General features: G+C 39.1%; 1 protein-coding gene across 3 annotated transcripts; it reads right to left on the bottom strand.

Moving 5' to 3' along the window:
- Nucleotides 1-538: 538 nt before the first annotated feature.
- On the bottom strand, nt 539-23078 carry LOC113889558 (vascular cell adhesion protein 1-like). Of its 3 annotated transcripts, none has more exons than XM_027536385.1 (9): nt 22814-23078; nt 21796-22074; nt 19133-19453; nt 17389-17655; nt 11336-11611; nt 8988-9308; nt 7625-7891; nt 5093-5359; nt 539-1429 (listed from the first exon to the last, which is right to left on the bottom strand). In XM_027536385.1, the coding sequence occupies exons 1-9, from the start codon at nt 22875-22877 to the stop codon at nt 1269-1271; spliced, it is 2223 nt and encodes a 740-aa protein (XP_027392186.1). In that variant the 5' UTR covers nt 22878-23078; the 3' UTR covers nt 539-1268. The 3 variants fall into 3 exon arrangements, with proteins under 3 accessions (XP_027392186.1, XP_027392188.1, XP_027392189.1); XM_027536387.1 differs by lacking the exon at nt 22814-23078 and adding an exon at nt 22107-22167 and having other exon boundaries at nt 21796-21992; XM_027536388.1 differs by lacking the exon at nt 17389-17655 and having other exon boundaries at nt 22814-22985.
- Nucleotides 23079-24259: the final 1181 nt, after the last annotated feature.

Here is a 24259-nt window from a genome sequence, read left to right on the forward strand (position 1 = left end):
GACAGAAGAGCCTGGCAGGCTCCAGTCCATGGGGTTGCAAAGAGTTGGACACGACTGAGTAAGAACATACATAGGTATAAAATCCCCAAAGAAAGGAGGGGAAAGGTTAATGTACAATTCAAGATATTGTTGAAGTCTCAGTAACAGAGCTACAATCAATGAATGGCATCTAAGAGGCTCTGAAGAACAGTAACACTCTACCTCTTCGCTTGTTTACTTGCTGCCCTTTAACATGTCCATGTTCATCTGCATTCACTTTTTCTGTGCATACTATATTAAAAAATTTTTTTTTAATTGCGGGTTCCAAGGCTACTAAACCAGGTATTTCAATTCAATAGGTTAGGATGAGGATGGCCCCAAGATACGTAAATATCTGTAAAGTTCTCATGGTGGTTCTGATAAAAGCAATCTGAAGAGCACACTTCAAGTAGATATTATTTCTGTGTGTTTGAACTCTCCGGTATTTGCAACTTGACATTATCAAAAGAGCTACAACATGATTAAAGGAGGCAACTTATAATAAATAAACACACAACTCTTTCAATTCCAGAAATCATCACTTTACTATACAAAAAACCCTAACATTTACAAAAGAAAATCAAAAGAGGTTGAATTTTTAAACCACTTGGGAAAATTACACAAGAGTCTGATGAACAAACAACATCAAAAAACGTCTCCGTACCATGTCAGTACCACCCAGAGAAATCCAGTTAACCATTATCCTATAGGTTGAAGTGTTTAGTACCTGAAAGTCAACCCAGTGCCCTCTTGGTTTATCGTTTGCCTATGAGAATATAAAACCCTGGCATCTTTACACAACATGAAATTGTTGCCCATGAACTTTATAGGAATAAAACTTTGTTAAAGGAAATAAAATATTAAAAAGATGACATAACTCAGCTGCCAGTTGATATTAAGATGCATTAAGTTACAACAGTCAGTTCAAGCAACATTTTAATAATTTTAGATATAGTGACTCTAGTGTGCTGATATTCCAAGCAACCTTGCTACAGCATAGTTTTACGTATATACAAATCATGTTATTGTATATACACATCAAGAAATTACTCCAGTCATCTCAGTGGTAGTGCCTAGTTTTTAAGCAGAAATTTTCCTTTGGCTTCTTGTTCACAGTAAGGCCATAGGCAGCCATTTCTTTCCAAGCGTTCACTGAATTCAAGATTCAGTTTCTGTTTTCCTCATGGAATGATGAGCAGTATCGAGGATCTGAACTGATAGTGTCTTTGGTAGAACCTTTCAAGCATTAGCTACACTTTTGTTCTCTGTGCTTCTACAAGGCTGTATGACCCTGTCATGTTGGCTTTTCTAGCAAAGTAAATAATCATTCCAATGGCAGTTAATATTAAGGCGGATGCACAATAGAGCACGAGAAATTCAGGAGAAAAATAGTCCTTGTTACTTTCTCTTCCTGGAAAATAACAAAATGGATGCAATTAATGTCTTGTATAAAAAGAAATTTTTTAATAATAACGGTCACAAGTTTTATTTTAATAGTACCACTAGTTCTCTGAAGAAAAGTGAATTAAATCAGTGATAAGAACCAACAGGACTCCAATGCACATTTCTCTGAATTAATCAGATAATCAGTTAGCAGTTGCTATGGTCATAATGAGTCTAAAGATGACAGCTGCTGACTTTCACAAACTTGGATTCACATAGATGCAGGTCCAATAACAGGATGGAAGGAAGGGTGCAACTTTTTAGGGCTCATTTAGAAGAGTAAGAATGGGACAAGAGTGTTTGCTTTGGGAAATAAAAGTATGTACTAAAGAACTAGGACTCTGATTATTAATGAATTAAAATAACTAACCAATTCTCCAAGAAAGGTCTTGAAATACCTACAGTGCAACCATTATAGTCAAACATCATGTACGAGATAATAAGAGAAAGAATTCTTGCTGATGGTTTTCTTAGAAATATATAGAAAATTTTATATCTTGTATCTCTGAAGTAGGGCATCTCAATATACATTATTCTTCTTCAGCATTTATATCATTTCTTGACAATATGAAGTTCTCTGGATAGCTTTATATTTTTGCTTAAGTGTTACTTCCTCAAAGAGGCATTCTCTGACCTGCATTACCACCAGCCTAAATTAGGAATCTTAACATACAGGAGGAGAAGGGGGCAATAGAGTATGAGATGGTTGGATGGCATCACCAACTCAATGGACATGAGTTTGAGCAGGCTCCAGGAGCTGGTGAAGACATGGAAGCCTGGCGTGCTGCAGACCATGGGGTCGCAAAGAGTCAGACACAAGTAAGTGACTGGACAACAACAATGCATTTTTTCCCCCGTATGCTTTTATAACCCACTACATTTTCCCTCCATAGCCCTCATCACAGCTTATATTTAAACATTTGTGTGTTTGATTATCTATTAATTTTTGCTCCCTCCTTCAGACTGAATTACATAAGGGCATGTATCTAGTTTCTTTTGATCCACCACTCAATAACTAGTAACTGGCTCACTGCTTGGAGTAACTTGCACCCAATAAATAACTTTTTTTCCCCCAATAAATATCTTTTGAATAGCAATGTATATTGTTTTCTTTCTACATCCTGTCATTGTCATTTAGTTATAAATTGAGTTCATAAAGTAATAGTGTCACAAAACTTTTAAATTAGTACTCTTTCTACTACACTAAAAATCATCTGACAGTTACAATAGTACTTAACATTTTAACCTTATAAGCACATCTGAAGAAGACAGCATGGTATTTACTGGCGATTCATCTCTATTTATATTTATGTTTTCACAGCACAGTATGGCCTCATAAATAGTAAGTTTCTTCAAGAGGCTTCTATATTGTTTCTGTTCTAGAAGAAATGAATGATTTGACATTGATAATCACTGCTTTATTTCTAGAGGTTTCTAACCACCAGATGTCAACCAAGAAGAAAAGAATCACTGGGGTCAGATGAAAGGAAGCTGACTTTTGAATTACTGACGTTAAAAAAAACTTCATCATAAACATAATGATAATTACCCTATTTTTCTACTTTTCCTTACTAGAGTAGAACTAAGAGTATGAGAGTAATATTTTAATGACGTATTCATTATCATAATTATGCTTAGGCATCAGTATTGATGACATGGTTGGCAATGGTATTTCTGATCCAATTGTTTTCAATTTAATAAGTATTATACTGTCTTTTGCCTTTGGTTTTTCCCCTAGGCATCTGCAGTAAAGTACATTTTTGCTGCTGAGTTTGTTACCAGGGCAACCTTCAAATATAGTTTTCTATTAACTGTATCAATACTAAAAATTCTAAAGACTCCCAAACATTTCTATCATTGAAATACATTCGAGCAAATGTATTTCTAAAGCAAAATAAACCAAAATTAGTTTAAAATCTCAGCTAAATGCAAAGGATGACTAGTTCAAAATTCCCAGGAAAACGTCAAATTTTTGTTTCCATTCATTTGTAGTTAGTTGAAACCATATTTAGTTTGGGGGTTCTAGCTGAGTGCCCGGGAGAAGGCAATGGCACCCCACTCCAGTACTCTTGCCTGGAAAATCCCATGGATGAAGGAGCCTGGTAGGCTGCAGTCTATGGCGTCGCTAGGAGTTGGACACGACTGAGCGACTTCACTTTCACTTTTCACTTTCATGCATTGGAGAAGGAAATGGCAACCCACTCCAGTGTTCTTGCCTGGAGAATCCCGGGGACGGGGGAGCCTGGTGGGCTGCCATCTCTGGGGTCGCACAGAGTCGGACATGACTGAAGCGACTTAGCAGTAGTAGCAGCTGAGTGCCCACGATGTGCTTTAATTGTTCATTTAAGTAATGAGTGAAAAATAGCAAATATGTAAAGTTATCAACTTAATAAAGCAATTAGAAAAGACAACAATGTATGAGAAAGTTAAAAAGAAGAGAAGAAGCTTTGATATGTCTTTAAAAGAGAATCATTGACTACAAAAAGAATTATAAAAATGTTAGGAACCCAAGTCCCTGGAACTAGGCTTAATTAAAGGTAGTCTGGAGACATCAAGGATTAAATAGGAATAGATGAATTTCAACCTACTCATAACTGAGATCTCAATCATCCAGAAATCTGGACGCATTGATTATATATACCCCTGTGTCATTTTGAGTGACATGATCCAAGGGATATTGTTGTGTTTCGAGGAGGTATTGTGAAGAAAACATGGTAAAGCTTATAATCTTGAGACATTTGATGAAATGAGTAAAATTTGAACCCATTTTCTGACCCAGGTTTAAATTCTCTTTACATTGATACTTGTTGTCTCTGGGAGTCCAGTGCCAAAGGCTCTTAAGAGTTGTATTTGTTTACAATCACGTTTGTTTCAAGTTTGGCTTCCAGTACACAGTGGGAGCTGCTTACCACTCAAGGCGTGGAAGACTGAGCAATAAACGCTGACACTTGCTACTTCCACTAATAAGATCAACAGATTCTACTGTGAGTTCACAGATGGATTGAAATTAAGCTGGCCCCTGAAATTCCTCTGCTGGGGCCGTTGCCCCCTCCCTCCCTTTCTCCATCAGAATACAGCAGGATGGACAAGGAGCTTAGATATTCTAAGGAAATAATTTTGTAGTCTAGAGACACCTTTACATTGTTCAGCATTAAGATCATCATTCTCAAATCCAGAAAAGAGTCAATCTGGAAAATATGCAGTCACTTCTTGTTCAGAGAGTGATACTGTCTTCCGGTAGGAAGGAAATGGGTCTAGATAAACCTTTCTTTTTCCATGTGCCAATTCTACTTCTTTAGTTTCCCTATAACTCCCAAAGAAAGGTTTTGAAAATACATTTAAACACGCAAGATATGCAGGACCTCAGAGACCAATGATAAATTGTCAGTGTTTCAAATAGCAAATGGGAATTCTACACTGATGTATGATAAATGTCAGCATCCTGGCTAAACTCCTTGGGACACAACACCTGTACACGATTATTTTAGGAAACACTAAGAAATAACCATAATTGACATGGAATTCAGTTTCATTTTGCCAACTCATTCATCTAACCCTTGAAATTCTTTACAATCCACCAAGCTTCAGACCTGTTATAAAAATAACAAGAAACAAAAAAACCCAAACTAACCTTTAACATCAAGTGTTAGGCTTCTTAGCTGTGAGCCAACTTCATTTTTAGATTCACATTGGTATACTCCCGCATCCTCTAACTGAGCCCTGTGGATGGTATATGCACCACCTGTAGACTTTAGCACTATGTAGCCAGTCTCTGCTTTTTTCTTCAGAATTATCAAAGTTGGGGGAACATTCCCACATATACAGGAGATAATGACAGTGTCTCCTTCTTTGACCCTCTCAGAGGGAAAAGCTGTAAGTTGTATATCTTTTGGAGCAACTGTGGAAAGAATTTAAAGATACCTCTGATTGAATGAAATAGAAACAAATTCCATATTAATTTAATGACAGTAACAATAGTTGTCAAGGTGGTATTTGTGCTTACTGTTTGCATTAAATATTTAGAGGGACAATTAAAGAAGTCAAACATTTACTGGATTCTTATAAATGATCATATTTTTAATAAAAGAAGACATCTCATGCTTCTCTCATGTCCCTTATACAAGGGTGCCAAACCCTCAGGCCAGGGACTGGGACCAATCTGTGGCTTATTAGGAACCCAGTCACAAGCAGGAAGTGAGCAGCAGACAAGTGGCGCTTCATCCATATTTATACTCCCGCCCCATGGCTAGCATTACCACCCTGAGCTCCACCTCCTGTCAGATCAGTGGCAACAGGAGAGTCTCATAGAAGAATGAACCCTTCTGCACTTGAATCACGCTGAAATGAGCCCCCTCCCCAACCCATGGAAAAACTGTCTTCCACAAAACCAATCCCTGGTGCCAAAAAGTCTGGGGACTGCAGCCTTAATGTAATTCTTACCCAACCTTAGCCAACGAATGGGTGTTTAAAAACAGTTGGAGATTTCAAATGTGGAAAATAACATTTTTTTTTGGTCACTAAGTTATGCAACTATTTCTTAAAATATAAAAGGCTTCTGAGTTTTGAGCTAGATCATTCCAGATCAAGAAATTAAGCTGTGCAGAGATGACTCTTACAATCCTTAACACACCAGTTGTTATCTTGGGCTTAGCATCTGACATAAAACATCTCTCTTAATATGTAACCTGTGGAGGGAGGTACCACATCACCATTGTATAAGTGAGGTTCCCATTAAGATTATTTGCTTTGTGACTTGATACTCTTTCCTCAACCAAATCTACATCCTAAGAGCTTTCTTTATGGTAGTGCATTGTTTTTCCAAGTTTATTCCTTTCCTTTAAAATACAAATAATTATTGTAACAAGGTAACAAGACAGTCACTAACACCTTAGTGGAAATAATACCAAAGGATAAGAGAGGAACTGACAGCCCTAGTGAAGAAGAGGACCTCGAACCCCAAAAGGGAAGATATGAGGGAAATCCAAACTGACCACTTCATGACTTTGCCCAAAACTGCCTAGAGCTTCAACCTGTCAACTAGAAATTATTTTGTTCTCAGTTTTGCCTCTCCATCCTGCCAAGAATAGGTCTGGATCTCCTAACTTAATCCATCCTAGTGATTCTGTGCCATTAAATTTATGAATCAGAGTGAAAGGTCAGTGCTACTCAATCTCTGAATTTATAAAAGATTTAAGTGCCTTCTTAGGCTTCTAAGCAAATCCTAGCAGTCATCTTATGAGATTACCATGAGGAATTTAACCCAGTTAGATAAGGTGATTTTGTATGCTAGGTGCTAAGTCACTTCAGTCATGTCTGACTCTTTGCAACCCTATGGAGCATAGCTCGCCTGGCTCTCCTGTCCATGGGATTCTCCAGACAAGAATACTGGAGTGGGTTGCCATGCCCTCCTCCAGGGAATCTTCCTGATCCAGGGATCGAACCCACCTCTTACATCTAACGCGCATTGACAGGCAGATTCTTTAACACTAGTGCCACCTGGGCCCTAAGTAATTCCAAAATATGTTTGTACATCTTCCTATCCTTTTTTCAACACCATAATCAGTGCCTCATAAGTGTAACTGGAACTATTGGCACAGTTCCTAGAGCTAGCCTTCCACTTGAGGTTGAAAGAATTTTAAGAAAAAGATGGTAATAATAACCCTGTGTACGAGACAGCAAAAGAGACACTGATGTGTAGATCAGTCTTATGAACTCTGTGGGAGAGGCAGAGGGTGGGGAGATTTGGGAGAATAGCATTGAAACATGTATAATATCATGTATGAAACGAGTCTCCAGTCCAGGTTCGATGCACGATACTGGATGCTTGGGGCTGGTGCACTGGGACGACCCAGAGGGAGGGTATGGGGAGGGAGGAGGGAGGAGGGTTCAGGATGGGGAACACAGGTATACCTGTGGCGGATTCATTTCGATATTTGGCAAAACTAATACAATATTGTAAAGTTTAAAAATAAAAAAAAAAAAAAAGATAAGTGACTTGGAATGGTTCATGAAGAAGTACTATTCCAGATTTCCACGCAGAGCTCTTCAAAACGTTCAGTGCATTTTGTTTTAGAAAATTTGTTTTAAAAGGCCTTTACTCAAAACCAGTAACACAACCAAAATAAGACTAGCGCTAATAACTCATTTAATCACTTTAGCTCACCTTGGATAGTTAAGTTGACTTCTTTTCTGCTTATTCCAGCCTGGTTAATGCCTTCACAGACATAAATGCCAGAATCTTCCATTTTTGTAGACATGAAGCTGAGAGTTGCATTCTCAGAAATAGGCTGTAGATCCCCATTACTTAGCTGCCTGCTCCACAAGATTTTGGGAGCTGGAAGGCCATTGCTAGAGCATGTCATATTCACAGAACTACCTTCCTCCAGGATGGAGGAGGGACTGACCAAGATGGTTGTATCCCTGGGAGCAACTGAAAAGGTAAAAGACACTTGTTAGCTTGGCTGTTTATACCCCAAGTTCCAAAGAGTTTTTATCAGTGTTGCAAAATTGGTTATGTATTTGTGGATTAGAACAGTTTATAAACCCTGATAACTTTACCAAAGGAGTTTTCTGCCCTCATTTACTTTAGCAGATACAAAATGATTGTTTTTGTTGTTTAGTCCCTAAGTCATGTCTGATTCTTTGTGACCCCATGAACTGTAGCTTGCCAGGCTTCTCTGTTTATGGGATTTCCCAAGCAAGAACACTGACGTGGGTTGCCATTTCCTCCCCTGAGGATCTTCCCAACCCAAGGATTGAATCCAGTCTCCTGCATTAGCAGACAGATTCTTTACCACTCACCCACCATGGAAGCCCTATACAGAATGATCCAGAGTAGAATATGAACATATCATGGATATTTTCTAATGGAAATAAATTCTATAGAAACATTCTTGTTGTCAAAAATGGATGGTCAATGATAGTGTGTATTGACATTTATAGTACATTAAACATGAACATGAACTATGTAAATCGCCTATGAAAAGGTGGACTCTATTTGTCCACCTCTTGAATCTAGGCTGTCCTTGTGACTAACTTTGACCAATGTACCCTGGAAGAGGCAACTCTGTAGGACTTTCAAGCCTAGGCCCAAGAAGCCACCTTCATTTTCACTCTCTTGAAGCCCTGCTCTCTGGTGACTAAATCTATGCTACCTCTCTTCATATGAAGAAAGGAAGGTCCAGGAACTCCCAGAGAAGGCCCAGGCTTGTAGTGAGGCTACCTGAGACCATCCCCCACTGAACTTCCAACAGACTGAAATGAATATGTGAGTTCATCTGATATCATATTGAATAAACTGCTCATCTGACCTCTTCCCAAACTGCCAGCTTAGAATCACAAGCAAATAAACAGTTGTTTTAAGTTTGAGGGGATTTTTTAAATATAAAATCATTATTTTGTAGTTTCTTTTCAATTATTTCATTTCACAATGTTTTTAACTATGAACTTCATGTTAACTATTACCTGGCAAACATGATCAAAAAAAAATTCACATTAAATTGTGAATGCATCACACATGTACTTACCATTAACATAAAGTGTTTGTGTACTCTGCCTTTGTTTGGGTTCAAATTCCATTTCATCAATAGGTAACTGAGCCAGACAAACAAGAACATTTCCAGTATCTTCAACGGTGGGGATGAAGGTCATCTCTAAACTCTTGGTCTCTAGGGCTTTCTTACTTACATCTTCCAAAAAGATTTTATTCATCATAATACTCTCCCCTTTAAACAATTCAATCTCCAGCCGGTCAGAAGGATACACATTAGGAACCTTGCAGCTTACAGTGACTGGGTTTCCATTCACTAATGGACCACTCATTTCAATTTCTGGATCGCTAGGGAAGGCTGCAAATATCAAGCAAAATATGAGGTTTATATGTGACACTAGAAGAAAAACAGAACTAATTTTTATTAAGTGCAAAGTTTTCAAAATGAAGGTTTTAATTCACCTGGGATAAAATGATTACTAATAGATGCATCACACCATTAAATATAAATATTTATGATATCAAATATAAATAATGCTGGAAACAAAAAATACCTAGCACATCAAATCATTGAGAAATAAATATACTTCTTACTCTTCTCTCCTTAGTAATACAGTCTTGCTGACAGCTAAGGACTAGTCTTTTCAAAGGACATATCAGCTTCCACCATCTTACTTAGTATACATATATTTTAAACATTTTAAATATTTTCCATGATGTATTGGACGTTTATTATGTGCTAGTCCCTTAATATTCATTATCTCAGTCTTCAAAACAGCGTAAGCTAATGGGTATTAACTTATTTTAAAGCTAGAAAAACACACAGAGAATGCATTTGATAGCTAGGGAGACATTAAACTTATAAAGGCTAAGAGTCTGCCATTTGACATCATACCTAGTAAGTCACCCAGCTGAGATCAGAATTTCTATTTCCTTGAGCTCAGAGCCCAGGCTTGGGTTCACAGAGCCGTGCAGTTTAGACATTTTTATTTTGAATGGCCAGGTTTAGGCAGAAAGTTTTAAAATGTTTCTTGAATAACACTTGTAGTTCAGAAAAAAATATAAGAGATTCAGATTCTAAGTAATATTTATAACATCTCGATACAAATCAACAAAAGTGAGATGAGAACAGTTATCAAAAGCAATGCTAAAATTTTTTTCTCCTGAAGCAAAATGTTGTCAAGTGACAGATTCTCTAATGTTTCCACGTGACCATAAGGCTTCACTGCTGGTTCTCATTGCTGTTGGGAGTGTGCCTGCATCAGCAGCTCCTGGACTCTTGGTAATAAGATAAAGCGATAAATTAACCTGTCTTTTGAGAGATTCAAATCCCTTTACAGACATACTCTAATTCATTTTGAGCAAAATCCTGAGGGGTAACACAAGTTTGGGCAGGATTTCTGGAGGAAAATATCCACAATTGTTCTCTTGGATTCTTCTGAATTAAAAAAAAAAGAAAAGGCAGAATGTGTGTGCTGTGCTTAGTCGCTCAGTCATGTCTGACACTAAGTAACCCCATGGGCTATGTAGACCCCCAGGCTCCTCTGTTCATGGAATTCTCCAGACTGGAATACTGCAGTGTGTTGCCATTTCCTCTTGCAAATGATCTTCCTGACCCAGGGATCGAACTCGCATTTCCTGCATTGCAGGTGGATTCTTTACCATCTGAGCCACCAGGGAACTTCCTGATCACTTTGTGTATCTTGTCCTCATTCATTATAAACTGAGGAATTCCAGCAATGTCAATTCATAGAGATTTTAAGCTCTACGATTTTGTTAAGGTGACAGGAATAGCAAGAAGTGTAGTATACGTATGTGGTATAAATCAATACTCAAATCCAGTGCAATCCTCTGCTTCTTTTTTCACCTGAGCTGCTGTGCTGACCATCCCCGGTGATCATTCTAACTCCCAGGTTTTCTCCTGCTCCCCATTGCCTCAGGTCTCCATCCTGCCAATCAGCTTTCAAATGTGCCTTCAAAACAGTAGGTTTGGGCCTCACCCTCCAATTCAAATAATTCATCATCCCACCCCATTATGTGAATAGGCACTGTTTTTACTCTTTACAGACAACCATCTCTGTACACACCATGTATAACCAGAGTAGGGTGGGTAGCAGGGGACATGCAGTATGTTCAAGTCCATGATGAGAGAGTATAGACAAGACACAAACTAAGGATCAGGGATGCTGGATTCATATGCAATATACACATCAAAGTTGCATCAAAAACCTTGGTTTGGAGATTTGAGAACCATTCCCAATGTTAAATTCCCTTCCTAAACACAAAGATCTTGTTGTGTATCACAGATTTGCATTCCGCTTCTTCCAATGGAACTGGGAACAACAACAACAACAAAAATAGTAAACAGTTTTGAAATCTACTTACAGTAGAGCTCCACCTGGATTCCCTTTTCCAGTTTCTTTTGCCCACATATCACAGTGCACAGGTAAAAATGTTCGTTCTCAAAACTCACAGGGCTCAGTGTCAACGTGGACTTGGAGCCCTCCCTCCTCACCTTCCCATTCAGAGGGCTGTCTATCTGGGTTCTCCAAGAGAAAGATGGGGACTCGCAGTCCCTGACATCACAGGTCAACATGACTGAGTCGCCAACCTGAGCAGCAATCTGGGGTCCAGGAGAGATCTCAACAGTAAACATTTTCTCTGGTGGGAAGAAAAGAACAAGACAAAAATAAAATTCTTTCACCGAAGTTCAATATACAGTCTTTTTTCCCTTCTTTTTATCTAACATCTGTGCCAAGAATATACTATTCCTTTCCACATTGGGACTATCAGGAAGGGAACCACATCTTTTAAGAACAAACATACAGGATGCTGTGATTCATTCATTCAACAGAATGAACAGGGATAAAAATGTGTCAAGACAGAGATTGGCACCTTTTCATAACAAAAATTCATTCTCCACTCAATGTGTTTATCATATTCTTATAACTGTGGGACAATAGCTCAAAAATATAAGGTTCCAGAGTGTCAAGCACTGCTTAAACCACTTCACATATATGAAAATTATCTCATTTAATCCACACAACTTCAGGATCTGGTATCCTTGCTTCTTCTCCTTGACTCTCAGTGTCTCATTCTACTTTTCCTTATTTTCCTTCCCTTCCTCCTTTTCCTTCTCCTCCCCTTTCTTCTTGAGGAACAATAACACCACCCAACGTGCAAGTGGCAAAATTAGGACTTGAAGCCAGGTGAGTCTGATTTAAAATCCCAGCTTCTCACTTAAACAACTAAATCAAAATATCCTCAAGTGGAGATAAAACCAAATCTAAGGAAAGTACTGAAAAAAAGCTATATAAATATGGCTTCTGACTAGAAACATTACCTGTAACAGACCAGTATTTAGAGCTTCTGTATCAACAGAATATAGTTGTAACATGAAAGTCACACAGAATCACACTGAAAACACATACTGAAATCCCATTATCAGTATGAAATCAGTATGATTTCAGAATCACACTGAAAAGTCAAAATCTAAGCATTAAAGTGGTATGCAAGCCACCTCTTAAATTTGCTTAATACAACATAAAAATACTTTACAATTATTTCAATGGCTGAAATGCCAGGGCAAACTCCTAAGTCTGAAATATCTAGCAAAGTTCTTTGACTGCCAATGCAATCCCCGCGGAGCACCCCAGCTGCTTTAGGATGACTACTGTCTAGGGAGAAAAATAATTTTAAATCTTGACTCTATTCCCCTAGCAAAAGTGGGAGTGGTTGGGCACCTCTTAAAGTGACAGAGACTCCACAGAAAACTCACTAAAACTTGCCCTTGTAAATAGCCGGCTAGAGATAGAAAAAAGAAATCACAGCATATACATAATCCAAAGGCACTACATTTTGAAGGGTTCTCATCCATGCCAGAAGATTTTTTTCAGTTTGATTTGTCTAACATGGTCATTATGGTATCTTCCAAAGAATGCTTCCCTCAAATTACCATAACAAACTGACATGCTATCAGATTTTTGAAGGAGAAAGTTCATTCAGAACAATAACCAGTGTTTCTGAATTCCTTATATGCTAATGTGAGAATGGAGAACATAAAGATCTACTTCCTGCCTGTGAACAGTCTCAGATTGTATTTTACAGTGGCTGCATATGTTACCATGTAAATGCATGACTCCTGAAAGAGTAACTCTGAGATAGAAAAAAATGTTAGTCGCTCAGTTGTGTCCGACTCTTCGTGACCCCATGGACTATAGCCTTGCATGCTCCTCTGTCCACAGAATTCTCCAGGCAAGAATACTGGAGTGGGTAGCCATTCCCTTCTCCACTTCTCCAGAAGATCTTCCAGGTCTAAGATAACTGAAGTTCAATTCTCTCTTCAGCACTTAAGTTGCTAATGTCCTGTGATGCAAAATGAAAAGCCTAATCCCAGGACACGTTTCCTTTTCACATTGAAATGGGATACAGCTAATCATAGGGTAGAGTTATTCCAGATGAAAGATTAGCTTTACATGCTTTTATCAGTGTAATGTTTTTCCTGGTTTCTTGAGAAGTGCTGACCTAAAAGCCAACGGGTTCCTCTTTTGAGAGAGTTTGATTTGTATCTTTTTAGCCATGTAAGTTCAAATTTCATGTTTTCATATTTTAAAAGTATGTTTTTAATTTATGTTCACAAGTTATTCATTCAGTATCTACTGGGCACCTCTACATGGCAGGTACTTGTAAAACACACACACACACACCAGTCCCTAACTTTAAGGAGTTTCCAGTTTAATGGAAAGACACACTTACATAAGGATTGGCTCTTACTAAAAATATTTAAATTATCTATTTATACATCTGCCAATCTCTAGATTATAAGTTCCTCTAAGGTAATCACTGTAACTTTTTATGTCTGTACCCCCGGGACCAAGCACAATTCTTCAATTCTTGGACAAGGCACCTTAATTAATGTATGTTAAACTGAACAACCTAGGGCCAGACATCCTGGAATGTGAAGTCCAGTGGGCCTTAGAAAGCATCACTATGAACAAAGCTAGTGGAGGTGATGGAATTCCAGTTGAGCTATTTCAAATCCTGAAAGAAGATGCTGTGAAAGTGCTGCACTCAATATGCCAGCACATTTGGAAAACTCAGCAGTGGCCACAGGACTGGAAAAGGTCAGTTTTCATTCCAATCCCAAAGAAAGGCAATGCCAAAGAATGCTCAAACTACCACACAATTGCACTCATCTCACATGCTAGTAAAGTAATGCTCAAAATTCTCCAAGCCAGGCTTCAGCAATACATGAACTGTGAACTTCCAGATGTTCAAGCTGATTTTAGAAAAGGCAGAGGAACCAGAGGTCAAATTGCCAACACCCACTGGATCATGGAAAAAGCAAGAGAGTTCCAGAAAAACATCAATTTCTGCTTTATTGACTATGCCAAAGCCTTTGACTGTGTGGATCACAATAAACTGGAAAATTCTGAAAGAGATGGGAATACCAGACCACCTGACCTGCCTCTTGAGAAACCTATAGGTAGGTCAGGAAGCAACAGTTAGAACTGGACAACAGACTGGTTCCAAATAGGAAAAGGAGTACGTCAAGGCTGTATATTGTCACCCTGCTTATTTAACTTATATGCAGAGTACATCATGAGAAACGCTGGACTGGAAGAAGCACAAGGTGGAATCAAGATTGCCAGGAGAAATATCCATAACCTCAGATATGCAGATGGTACCACCCTTATGGCAGAAAGTGAAGAGGAACTCAAAAGCCTCTTGATGAAAATAAAAGAGGAGAGTGAAAAAGTTGGCTTATAGCTCAACATTCAGGAAACTAAGATCATGGCATCTGGTCCCACCACTTCATGGGAAATAGATGGGGAAACAGTGGAAACAGCGTCAGACTTTATTTTTGGGGGCTCCAAAATCACTGCAGATGGTGATTTCAGCCATGAAATTAAAAGACGTTTGCTTCTTGGAAGGAAAGTTATGATCAACCTAGATAGCATATTCAAAAGCAGAGACATTACTTTGCCAACAAAGGTCCATCTAATCCAGGCTATGGTTTTTCCTGTGGTCATGTATGGATGTGAGAGTTGGACTGTGAAGAAAGCTGAGCACCGAAGAATTGATGCTTTTGAACTGTGGTGTTGGAGAAGACTCTTGAGAGTCCCTTGGACTGCAAGGAGATCCAACCAGTCCATTCTGAAGGAGATCAGCCCTGGGATTTCTTTGGAAGGAATGATGCTAAAGCTGAAACTCCAGTACTTTGGCCACCTCATGGGAAGAGTTGACTCATTGGAAAAGCCTCTGATGCTGCGGGGGATTGGAGGCAGGAGGAGAAGGGGACGACAGAGGATGAGATGGCTGGATGGCATCACCGACTGAATGGACATGAGTTTGGGTGAACTCCGGGAGTTGGTGATGGACAGGGAGGCCTGGCGTGCTGCAGTTCATGGGGTCGCAAAGAGTCAGACACAATTGAGCGGCTGAACTGAACTGAAGTGAACTGAAGCTGAACAAAAGCACACACAAGTTCATAAGAAGTATTGAATGTACATGAAGGGATAAAAAACTAGCTGTGCCTAACACAAACTGGAATTGGGAGGCTGACATGAGCTTGATCTTGAAGGATGGATAAAACTTTGCCAGGTAAGGAAAGAAAGGACATTTGAAGCAGAAGTTATAGCATAAACAGACACAGTCACCCACAAAGATGCAAAGGTCATTTCTGACCAGATTCTGAAGAGTTCTATGCAACTATTTTAAGAAATGTGAGTTTTAATTTATATGCAATTAGGGTCAAATTGAAGTCATATAAAACATGCAGTCTTCTTGTTCAAGTAGATAACTCTGATAGGAGAAGGCAATGGCAACCCACTCCAAGTACTCTTGCCTGGAAACTCCCATGGATGCAGGAGCCTGGTGGGCTCCAGTCCATGGATTCGATAAGAGTCGGACACGACTGAGCGACTTCACTTTCACTTTTGACTTTCATGCATTGGAGAAGGAAATGGCAACCCACTCCAGTGTTCTTGCCTGGAGAATCCCAGGGATGGGGAGCCTATGAGGTCACACAGAGTCGGACACAACTGAAGCAACTTAACAGCAGCAGCAACAGCAGTACAAGGCATTATGTTGGGGGACAGAATGGTAGTAGGAGAACCATTTAAAAACAATTAGCCATAGTTAAAAAATCATGGAGTTTGGAGGTTAAACGGGTCTATGTTAAAATCACAGTAAATGCCACGAATGAGTTATGTGATGTGGCAAATTGGAACTATTCTGAGCCTGAGCTTATTCACTTCATAAGGTTGTGGCAAAACCTAAAGCGGTAACATTTATAAAGTAGCAAGGAAACTCCTGGCAAGTATTAGATGTACAATAAATAAGAGTCATTATTAATCTCTGTGAGACACTATTCTCTCATTGCTAAAATGAATACAAAGTACTTACTCCTTAGTCATTCTTAAAGATCACAGGAAACATGTAAAGTGCCTGGAATATAGCTGATGGTCAGTAAAGGTTATTTAGGAATATCTTTCAGGAGCCCATGGTGGCTCAGACGGTAAAGCGTCTGTCTACAATGCAGGAGACCTGGGTTCCATCCCTGTGTCGGGAAGATCCGCTGGAGAAGGAAATGGCAATCCACTCCAGTACTATTGCCTGGAAAATCCCATGGACAGAGGAGCCTGGTAGGCTACAGTCAGCTCCTCTATCCATGGGGTCGCAAAGAGTCGGACACGACTGAGTGACTTTCACTTTCCTTTCAGGAGCCCAAATGAGAGATGATGAAGTAAAGCTATGGCAAGAGGTTTGAAGAATAGAGGTCAGATTCTAAGAGGGATCATTTTGAAGTAGAACCAACAGGTTTTGATGATATGGAATAGGAACACGAACTTCAGAGTAAACAGCATATATCCATAATACATAGCTCAAATATTGGAAGTGACAAGGGAAGAGGACTAGACATGGGAAACTGAGAATACTAATATACAAGGGGCAGAAGGAAGAGAGAAAGCCAAGGGCTGAGGCAATGAAAGAATGATGAGAAATGAAAAGGAACCAACACAGCAGAACCGAGGAAGCTCTGGCAGAAAAGGTTTCATCCAAAAAGCATGAGCAAGGTGAGTATATAATTGTGCTACAGTACAGAACAGACAAATGGATCATCATAAAACATAATGAGGGTTTCCCCGGTGGCTCAGACGGTAAAGAGTCTGCCTGCAGTGTGGGAGACCCGGTTCAATTCCTGGGTTGGGAAAATCCCCTGGAAAAGGAAAGGGCAACCCATTCCAGTATCCTTGTCAGGAAAACTCCATGGATGGAGGAGCCTGGCAGGCCACAGTCCATAGAGTCACAAAGAGTTGGACATGACTGAGCGACTTCACGCACTCTCTCAAAACATAATGAAGTATTTCTGGCACTGAAGCTATTTCACTATTGCTTAAATCTGAATGACAGCACCTTTTTCAATTGTTGCTTACCTTGAACAATTAATTTCACCTCTTTTCTGTCTTTCCCAACAGGGTTATTTCCTTCACACACATAAATCCCAGAATCTTCTGCCCTCATAGAAATTAAAGTGAGAGTTGCATTCTCAGAAAGGAGCTGTAGGTTCCCATTGTCTAATTTCTTGCTCCAGAGAATCCGTGGAGCTGGTAGACCTGCACTGGTACACGTCATCGTCACGGAGTCGCCTTCCTGCAGCCTTGTGGAGGGATTCACGGATATAGCCGTGTCTTTGGGGGAGACTGAGAAGGCAGGGCACAGTATTAGTCATTGCTAAGCAGCATAATGGTCCCACAGGGCGACTGTAAATACTCTCATGGACTGTATTTACAGCTTTCTCAATCTGACAAACTTACTCTGCCAAACTAGTATAAGAATTGCTGAGTCATGAAAATTAGTCAATCCAGTTTCTGACTGATTTGATGGAGTTACTTTTTTTGATGGTTGGTGTTTTCAGATGGCCATAGACACTCAGAAATTAAGAAAAACCCTTAGAATTATGTGATTCAATCTCCCAGGTAAGGTACAAATTCCAGCTCAGCTTCCTCGCCAAATGTTCACGCAAGACAGCTTCAGTACTTCTGGGGCACAAGGCAGTCCACGGCCTTATAGGAAATATTGTCCATGTGATTTTTGGACAGCTCTGATTGTTAGAACGTTTTCCCTCTATTGAGCTGAAATCTTTCTCTTTGTAACTAACTTCTATACACCGGTCATAGTTCAGTCCTCTATTGCTAAAGAATAATCCAAATTTCACTTCTACATGACAGCCATTCAGATACTTAATTATAGCTCTCATTTCCAAGTTTTATGTTCCTAGGAAAAATATCTCCTATTTCTGACTATTCTTCTCAAAGCATTGATAAAATCCTTTCCATCGCATTCTGTCTCAGCTGAACATGTTGTAGAAGGCAATGCTCCTTTTAACTATGGTGTCTAGAGAAGACCAGGGCATTTTAGTCTAGGAAGAGCACAGTGAGTCACTCCTACACGACTTTGGGATGACAAGACTGCCTCAAATCCCCCAGCCATCTCCGAGAGAATGGAGACAATCAAATCTCATCTCCTCTCTCCCACCCCATGCACACGTGTCCAGGTGTGCACACACATATACACTCACACACAAAGTGCTCTTGTAGAACTTCTATACCTTGATATTTCAATGCATGATATAAGAGTTTACAAAACATAATTTAAAAAATTTTATCACTTGAGCCTATTATTTCTCACTACCCAATCAGGTGGTGGTGATTTAATCAAGTAGGGTCCGACTCTTGTGATCCCATGGGCTATAGCCCACTAGTCTCCTCAGTCCATGGGATTTTCCAGGCAAGAGTACTGGAGTGGGTTGCCATTCCCTTCTCCATGGGATCTTCCCAATCCAGGGATAGAACACTGGTCTCCTGCATTGCAGGCAGATTCTTTACCAACTGAGCCACCAGGGAAGCTTCCCAATCAGGTGGTATTATCATTATTCCCCTTTGATAGACTGAGAAATTAAGTGAAGCAAAATCACAATTAATGAAGCCATCCATACCTTAAGTTCAACTTTCTCAACCTTAATTCGGTGTGCTTTTTATTGCAGTTGACAAGAATTATGTTCTCAGTGAATCAAAATGGTATAAAAACTACAAACATGTTTCTTCTTGACTATAGCTGCTCAGTTTATTGCTGTGTACATCCAAGAGTATATTCCCATAGACAGACACAAGTACTTACTGTAGACTTCCAGTTCTTTTGTAGTTTTCCTTACTTTGGGTGGAGAATCATCATCATAAATGTGTAATGTAGCTTGACAAACAAGAGCTGTCCCAATATCCTCATCAGTAGGCGAGAAGGTCACGTCCAGGCTCTTTGTTTCCTGGGCCTTTTTTTCTGAAGGCTCCAGAAAGTCCTGTACTTTCATGGGATGGTTGCCTTTCAACAACTCTATCTCCAGCCTTTCAAATGGGTAAACATCAGGCACCGAACACGTGACTGTGACTGGCTTCCCGACCTCTGGGGGGCTACTCAAATGAATCTCTGGATCCTTAGAGAAAGCTGAAAAAGTCAAACGAGTACATGCATGTGGATTTTTTGTTCATATTGTGTAAAGTCCCTTACGGGAGTTGGTGATGGACAGGGAGGCCTGGCGTGCTGCGATTCACGGGGTCGCAAAGAGTCAGACGTGACTGAGCAACTGAACTGAACTGAACTGAATCTGAGTCTAATATTTTTGTGAATACAATCTTAATACAGCAGAATGAATTGTTTAAATAGCCTTTCATGGTTTGGGGTGCATTCAAAATCAGAACAATCTGTTAGAGAGTTCTTCAGTTCTTCTGATTCTTCATGTAGAAAGGGTTGCATGTTGCTAAAGTAAAAGGAGGGAGAAGAAACTTATGTTTATTGAATACTGATACGTGCCCATCCTTGTGCTATTCATTTAACATTGATGACTTTATTTGATACTCACAACAACCCTAAGAAATAGGTACCACATTTCATAGATATGAAAGCATAGACTCAGCATATTTGCATAATTTTCCTAAGGTCACACAGCTAGTAATGGTGAAGCTGGGATTTAAACCCAAGATTTTTATTATTCCATATGACTACTGGGACTTTCATTGTGTTTATATCACAGTCTTTTATTTTGGTCAGGGTAGATATATTTCATCTTACAGATAAGGAACCTGAAGCTTAGAATATCATTGCAAAGAATAATTATTAGGTAAGACATGCTAAGAAATGAAAAGAGCAGCTCAAATAATTGGCTTTGAACAGGCATTCATCCACCAGAGACGTACACCTGGGCAATCTTGAAGTTATGGGAAGGCAGATTTGCCTCCCAAACGCCTGACTCAACATCTAACTAATATCCCACTTGAAATTTTTAATGCCAAGGAAAGCACTAGTTCAGTGAGCCATTGCTTTCTTCACAAGGCTGCTTTCCGTTGCAAACCGCCATGATGATAACATATTGGCTTGATTCAAGACTGTGAAATAAGAAGAATACAAAGGTCCCAACTCTAAAAAATACTATAATCAAATGTGGAATGGAGACAGGACTGTTAAATATAATGAAAGACAGACACTCTTGAAGAAAAAAAAAGAACAAAAGAAACTTCAGGCAAGATAACTAAAGCCAGAATGGCCTTCATTTTCATTTTTAAATCTTCAACTGTTTGGTTCCTGCAAGGAGAGGCAAAGGAAGTGGCAAAAATTTGTTATGTGAAGAAACAGTACTTTTCATTTTTCCACCAATAATTTTGTTCCTTGTATTCTGAAAGAGATGTGCCTATAATCCACATAGTTTGCTGTCAGATAATGTAAGAACTGCTACTTTCCCCTGTATTTACATAAGGGAGCCTTTCATGGACCTCAGAAAGCTTCGCAGACATAAACTCTGCATGTACAACCAGCATAATTGAAAGCAGCTGGCCAAGCACAGTTTCTTGAGAAGCATTAGCTACATAAGGGATTATTGAAGAATCAGTTAAGGTTATTGGACCAAGTTGAGCTCCACTATAGCAAAAGAAAAGCAAAATAATTAGAAAAGATAATCAAATAAGATCTTCCTAAAGAGATGACGATCAAGGATTCCGGTTTTCTGGCAGAAGCAGTAACCAGAATGCAAGTGATGTATTTCAGGTTATTTTTTCACTCCTTTTTGCTAACTTTCTTGCTGGATTGAGAATGGACTGAAATACATTTTGGTAGGCTAGTAAACACAGGCTATTCATTCACATTCACTAGGCAAATCGAGTTCATTTTCCAAATACCCTTAAAGTTAAGCTGTTGAGCATTAAGAGTTAATTGCACCGAACAAAAACAAAAGTAAAACCTTCTAAATTTATCTCTGTCGAAGTCAAATGAGTGAAAAGTTTACAGATATTTTTCTTCTGTCTAAGGGGGAAGCTTTTGTACCAAAGCCCAGTATTAAATTATATACCTCCTCCTTAAACTTTAAACTAATTTTAAGTACCAAATTGCATAAGAATAAATAGAAAATCCCTGAAGTATGGAATTCATAAGTCATTTGGACATATGGACAAGTAAACATGCAAGAAACCAATTGAATTAAACACACACACACACAAATAAAATAAAAAGAACCTTAGAGAACTTCACTTTATGGCTAAGAAAACTGAAGCCTAGAGAAGTTGAACCTCACCCGTGGTCACCATATTCGTGGCAGAGTTGGAAACAAAAGCCAAGATTTGGGTCTCTAGTCTGGTGGTAGATTCAGCTGTCTTCTGGATTTCTTGCTGCCCTATGTCCCCTAGCCAAGAATCTGGACATGAGTATTCTTTTTCTTTTTTTCTTTTAAAATTATCCTTTTAGAAAATTTATTTTAAAGCAAAATGGAGAGAAAATCAAATATCGACTGAAGTACTTACAGTAGATCTCCACTTGGATTGCTTTCTCCAGTTTCGCAGCCCCGCAAATCACTGTGCACAGGTACTGGTGTTCATCCTCGAAACTAACAGGATCCATGATCAGCGTGGATGTGGTCCCTTCATTTCTCACCTTCCCATTCAGTGGACTGTCCATCTGAGTTCTCCAAGACAATGATGGAGACTCACAGCCTGTTGCGCTACAAGTCAGTGAAACAGAGTCACCAATCTGAGCAAAAATCTTGGATTCATCTGGGAACATGTCAACTTTGATAGCTTGAGCTGTGAAGGCAAAAAGAGAAAAACAAGCTTACCACTGGTCTGTTTAGTATTCTACTCCATCTTCTCTGTTCTAGTATAACACTCAGATCTGACTGCTCTCTTTCCTAAACTGCTTCTAAGTAACGCAAGGCAGCTCAGGAGTCACTGCCAAAAGAAGTTGTTAAAATCATCTTTGCTTCTGAGAATTCTCATTTCTGACCTTGATGCCCATATATTAGTTGTTTTGTCACTTGCCAAGTTTTATCTCATTATCAAGCGTAGGAAACTAAAGAGACAGTCCTTCCTAGAAACAGAATCCAATTACTCACACAACATTTAAAAAATTCAAAAAACAACAACTTTGCTGCTCTAACTATGACAATATAATGGTACATATTAATAGCAGTAGTCAGTAGCACACTAAAAGTTAGGCTAAATTAAGTTTTTCGATTCTTTAAAAATCCAGGGCTACCCTGGTGGCTCAGATAGTAAAGAACCCACCTGAAATGCAGGAGAGTTTGATTCCTGGGTTGGGAAAAGCCCCTGGAGGAGGGCATGGCAACCCACTCCAGTATTCTTGCCTGGAGAAACTCCATGGACAGAGAAACCTGGTGGGCTACAGTCCATGGGGTTGCAAAGGGTTGGACATGAATGACGAAGTACGCACATTGCCCTTCTTTATTATCATAACAAGGTGAAGTCAAAGTCAGGGCTACAATGGAATGCTAGCATTTGGAGCAAATCAAGGAGAAGAACTTACAAACTGCAAACACCATCCAAAGTATATTTGAGACTCCAAAGATCACAAACATCTTCTTAGGCATTTACACTGCTGTTCTTATGAGAAAATAATGATTCCAAAACGCTTCTTTCTGTTCCTCTTGAAGCTTCCTGGGAAGAATCTTGAGCTCTTAAAGCCGGTGAGGGTCGGTGAGGAATGAAATAGAAAGTCGGCTCTTTATATAGGGTCTTGTTGCACAGATGCAGAAGCAGAGGAAAATCCCCTCAAGGGGAAACCTGAAACAGAGCCAGAAAAAAAGTTTAACTGACACCCAGCCAAGTCCGCATTAACCCCTTCCGTGGCACTCAGTACTGAAACTGCTCTGTCCATCATAGAGAAAGAAAACACTTCCAAGGCTAAAAATTAAAACTTTTCCTTGCTTTTCATTGCAAAAGGATATTTTTGCATGAAGCTAATGTTTGTTTCAGAATGAGATTTTCTGAATCCAAACTGGAGAGAAGAGAGACAGAGAAAGAGTAAATTACACTCTAGTTCTTGAAGTGGCTGAACAAGCACTATGTCATGTGAACTGATTTTTCTCCATTATGAAGATATGTTTGCAATTCAAAAACAGAGACTATATTTTCTCTTGCAAGAAAAAGGAAAAGATGCTTTCTGTTGATGAATTATTTTTAAAAAGGGAGACAGCGTAGCTTCTGAGTTTCATATATTTTATTCACAAAATAGTTTTTTAGGCAGCAAAAATCAAGTTTCTGAAATGATTTTCTTGAGTAGAGAATAATGGAATGCTACCAAAAGAAGATAAATATTTTCTTCTTTTGTTTTAGAAAAGTTATTAATTCTCAATTCAGTTGCTGGATAATTGAAAGTCTTACATGCAGACTCATATGCAACTGATGGAATTCCTCTGAAGTGTTAAATCTCTTAGAATGTGAGACTTAACTACAAAAGCTTAAAACATGAAAAATAATTTGTTCCTCTTATATGAGATGAGGACAACAATTTTATGCTCTTTATTTCCCCTCTAAGGAAATGACTTTTTAAAAGGTATTTTTAAATAGCTGTTTTTGCCTTGCACACGTGTACTTCAGTCTTTGCATAACACCTGCGCATCATAAAGAAACCAGAACGGCCACTTCCTTGCGATATACATGTGCAGGTCTTTCTCCCCCGTGGATCATCAGTTCCTACCATGGTCTCAGATCAGTTCTTGTTCATCATTGTATCTACTTCTGCCTTCCCAAAGTCTAATGCATGTTTTAACACTTAGCGGGTACCAAAGAAGTGTAACCATAAGTAGTTTAAATTAAAATTTAATTTGGAAAAGAAACTTCCAAAATGTTAGCAATAATATGTAACTACTGCATGAGAAAAAATGTTGGATTCTAAAAAAAAAAAATTCCAAAGCTCACAGACTCCAAGAGATGTGTACAATAAACAGCCCTGTGCCTTTTGACAGAGGAA

Source organism: Bos indicus x Bos taurus, chromosome 3, assembly GCF_003369695.1.
Source record: "Bos indicus x Bos taurus breed Angus x Brahman F1 hybrid chromosome 3, Bos_hybrid_MaternalHap_v2.0, whole genome shotgun sequence".
Taxonomy (NCBI): Eukaryota; Metazoa; Chordata; class Mammalia; order Artiodactyla; family Bovidae; genus Bos; species Bos indicus x Bos taurus.

Coding starts and splice junctions, on each gene's coding strand:
- LOC113889558 (XM_027536385.1), bottom strand. CDS start 22,877: ATGCCTAAGAAGATGTTTGTGATCTTTGGAGTCTCAAATATACTTTGG. Junction 19,454..21,795: donor AATCCAAGTGGAGATCTACT/GTAAGTACTTCA, acceptor TGACTTTTTCAG/CTTTCTCTAAGGATCCAGAG. Junction 7,892..8,987: donor ACAAACACTTTATGTTAATG/GTAAGTACATGT, acceptor TTACCTTTTCAG/TTGCTCCCAGGGATACAACC.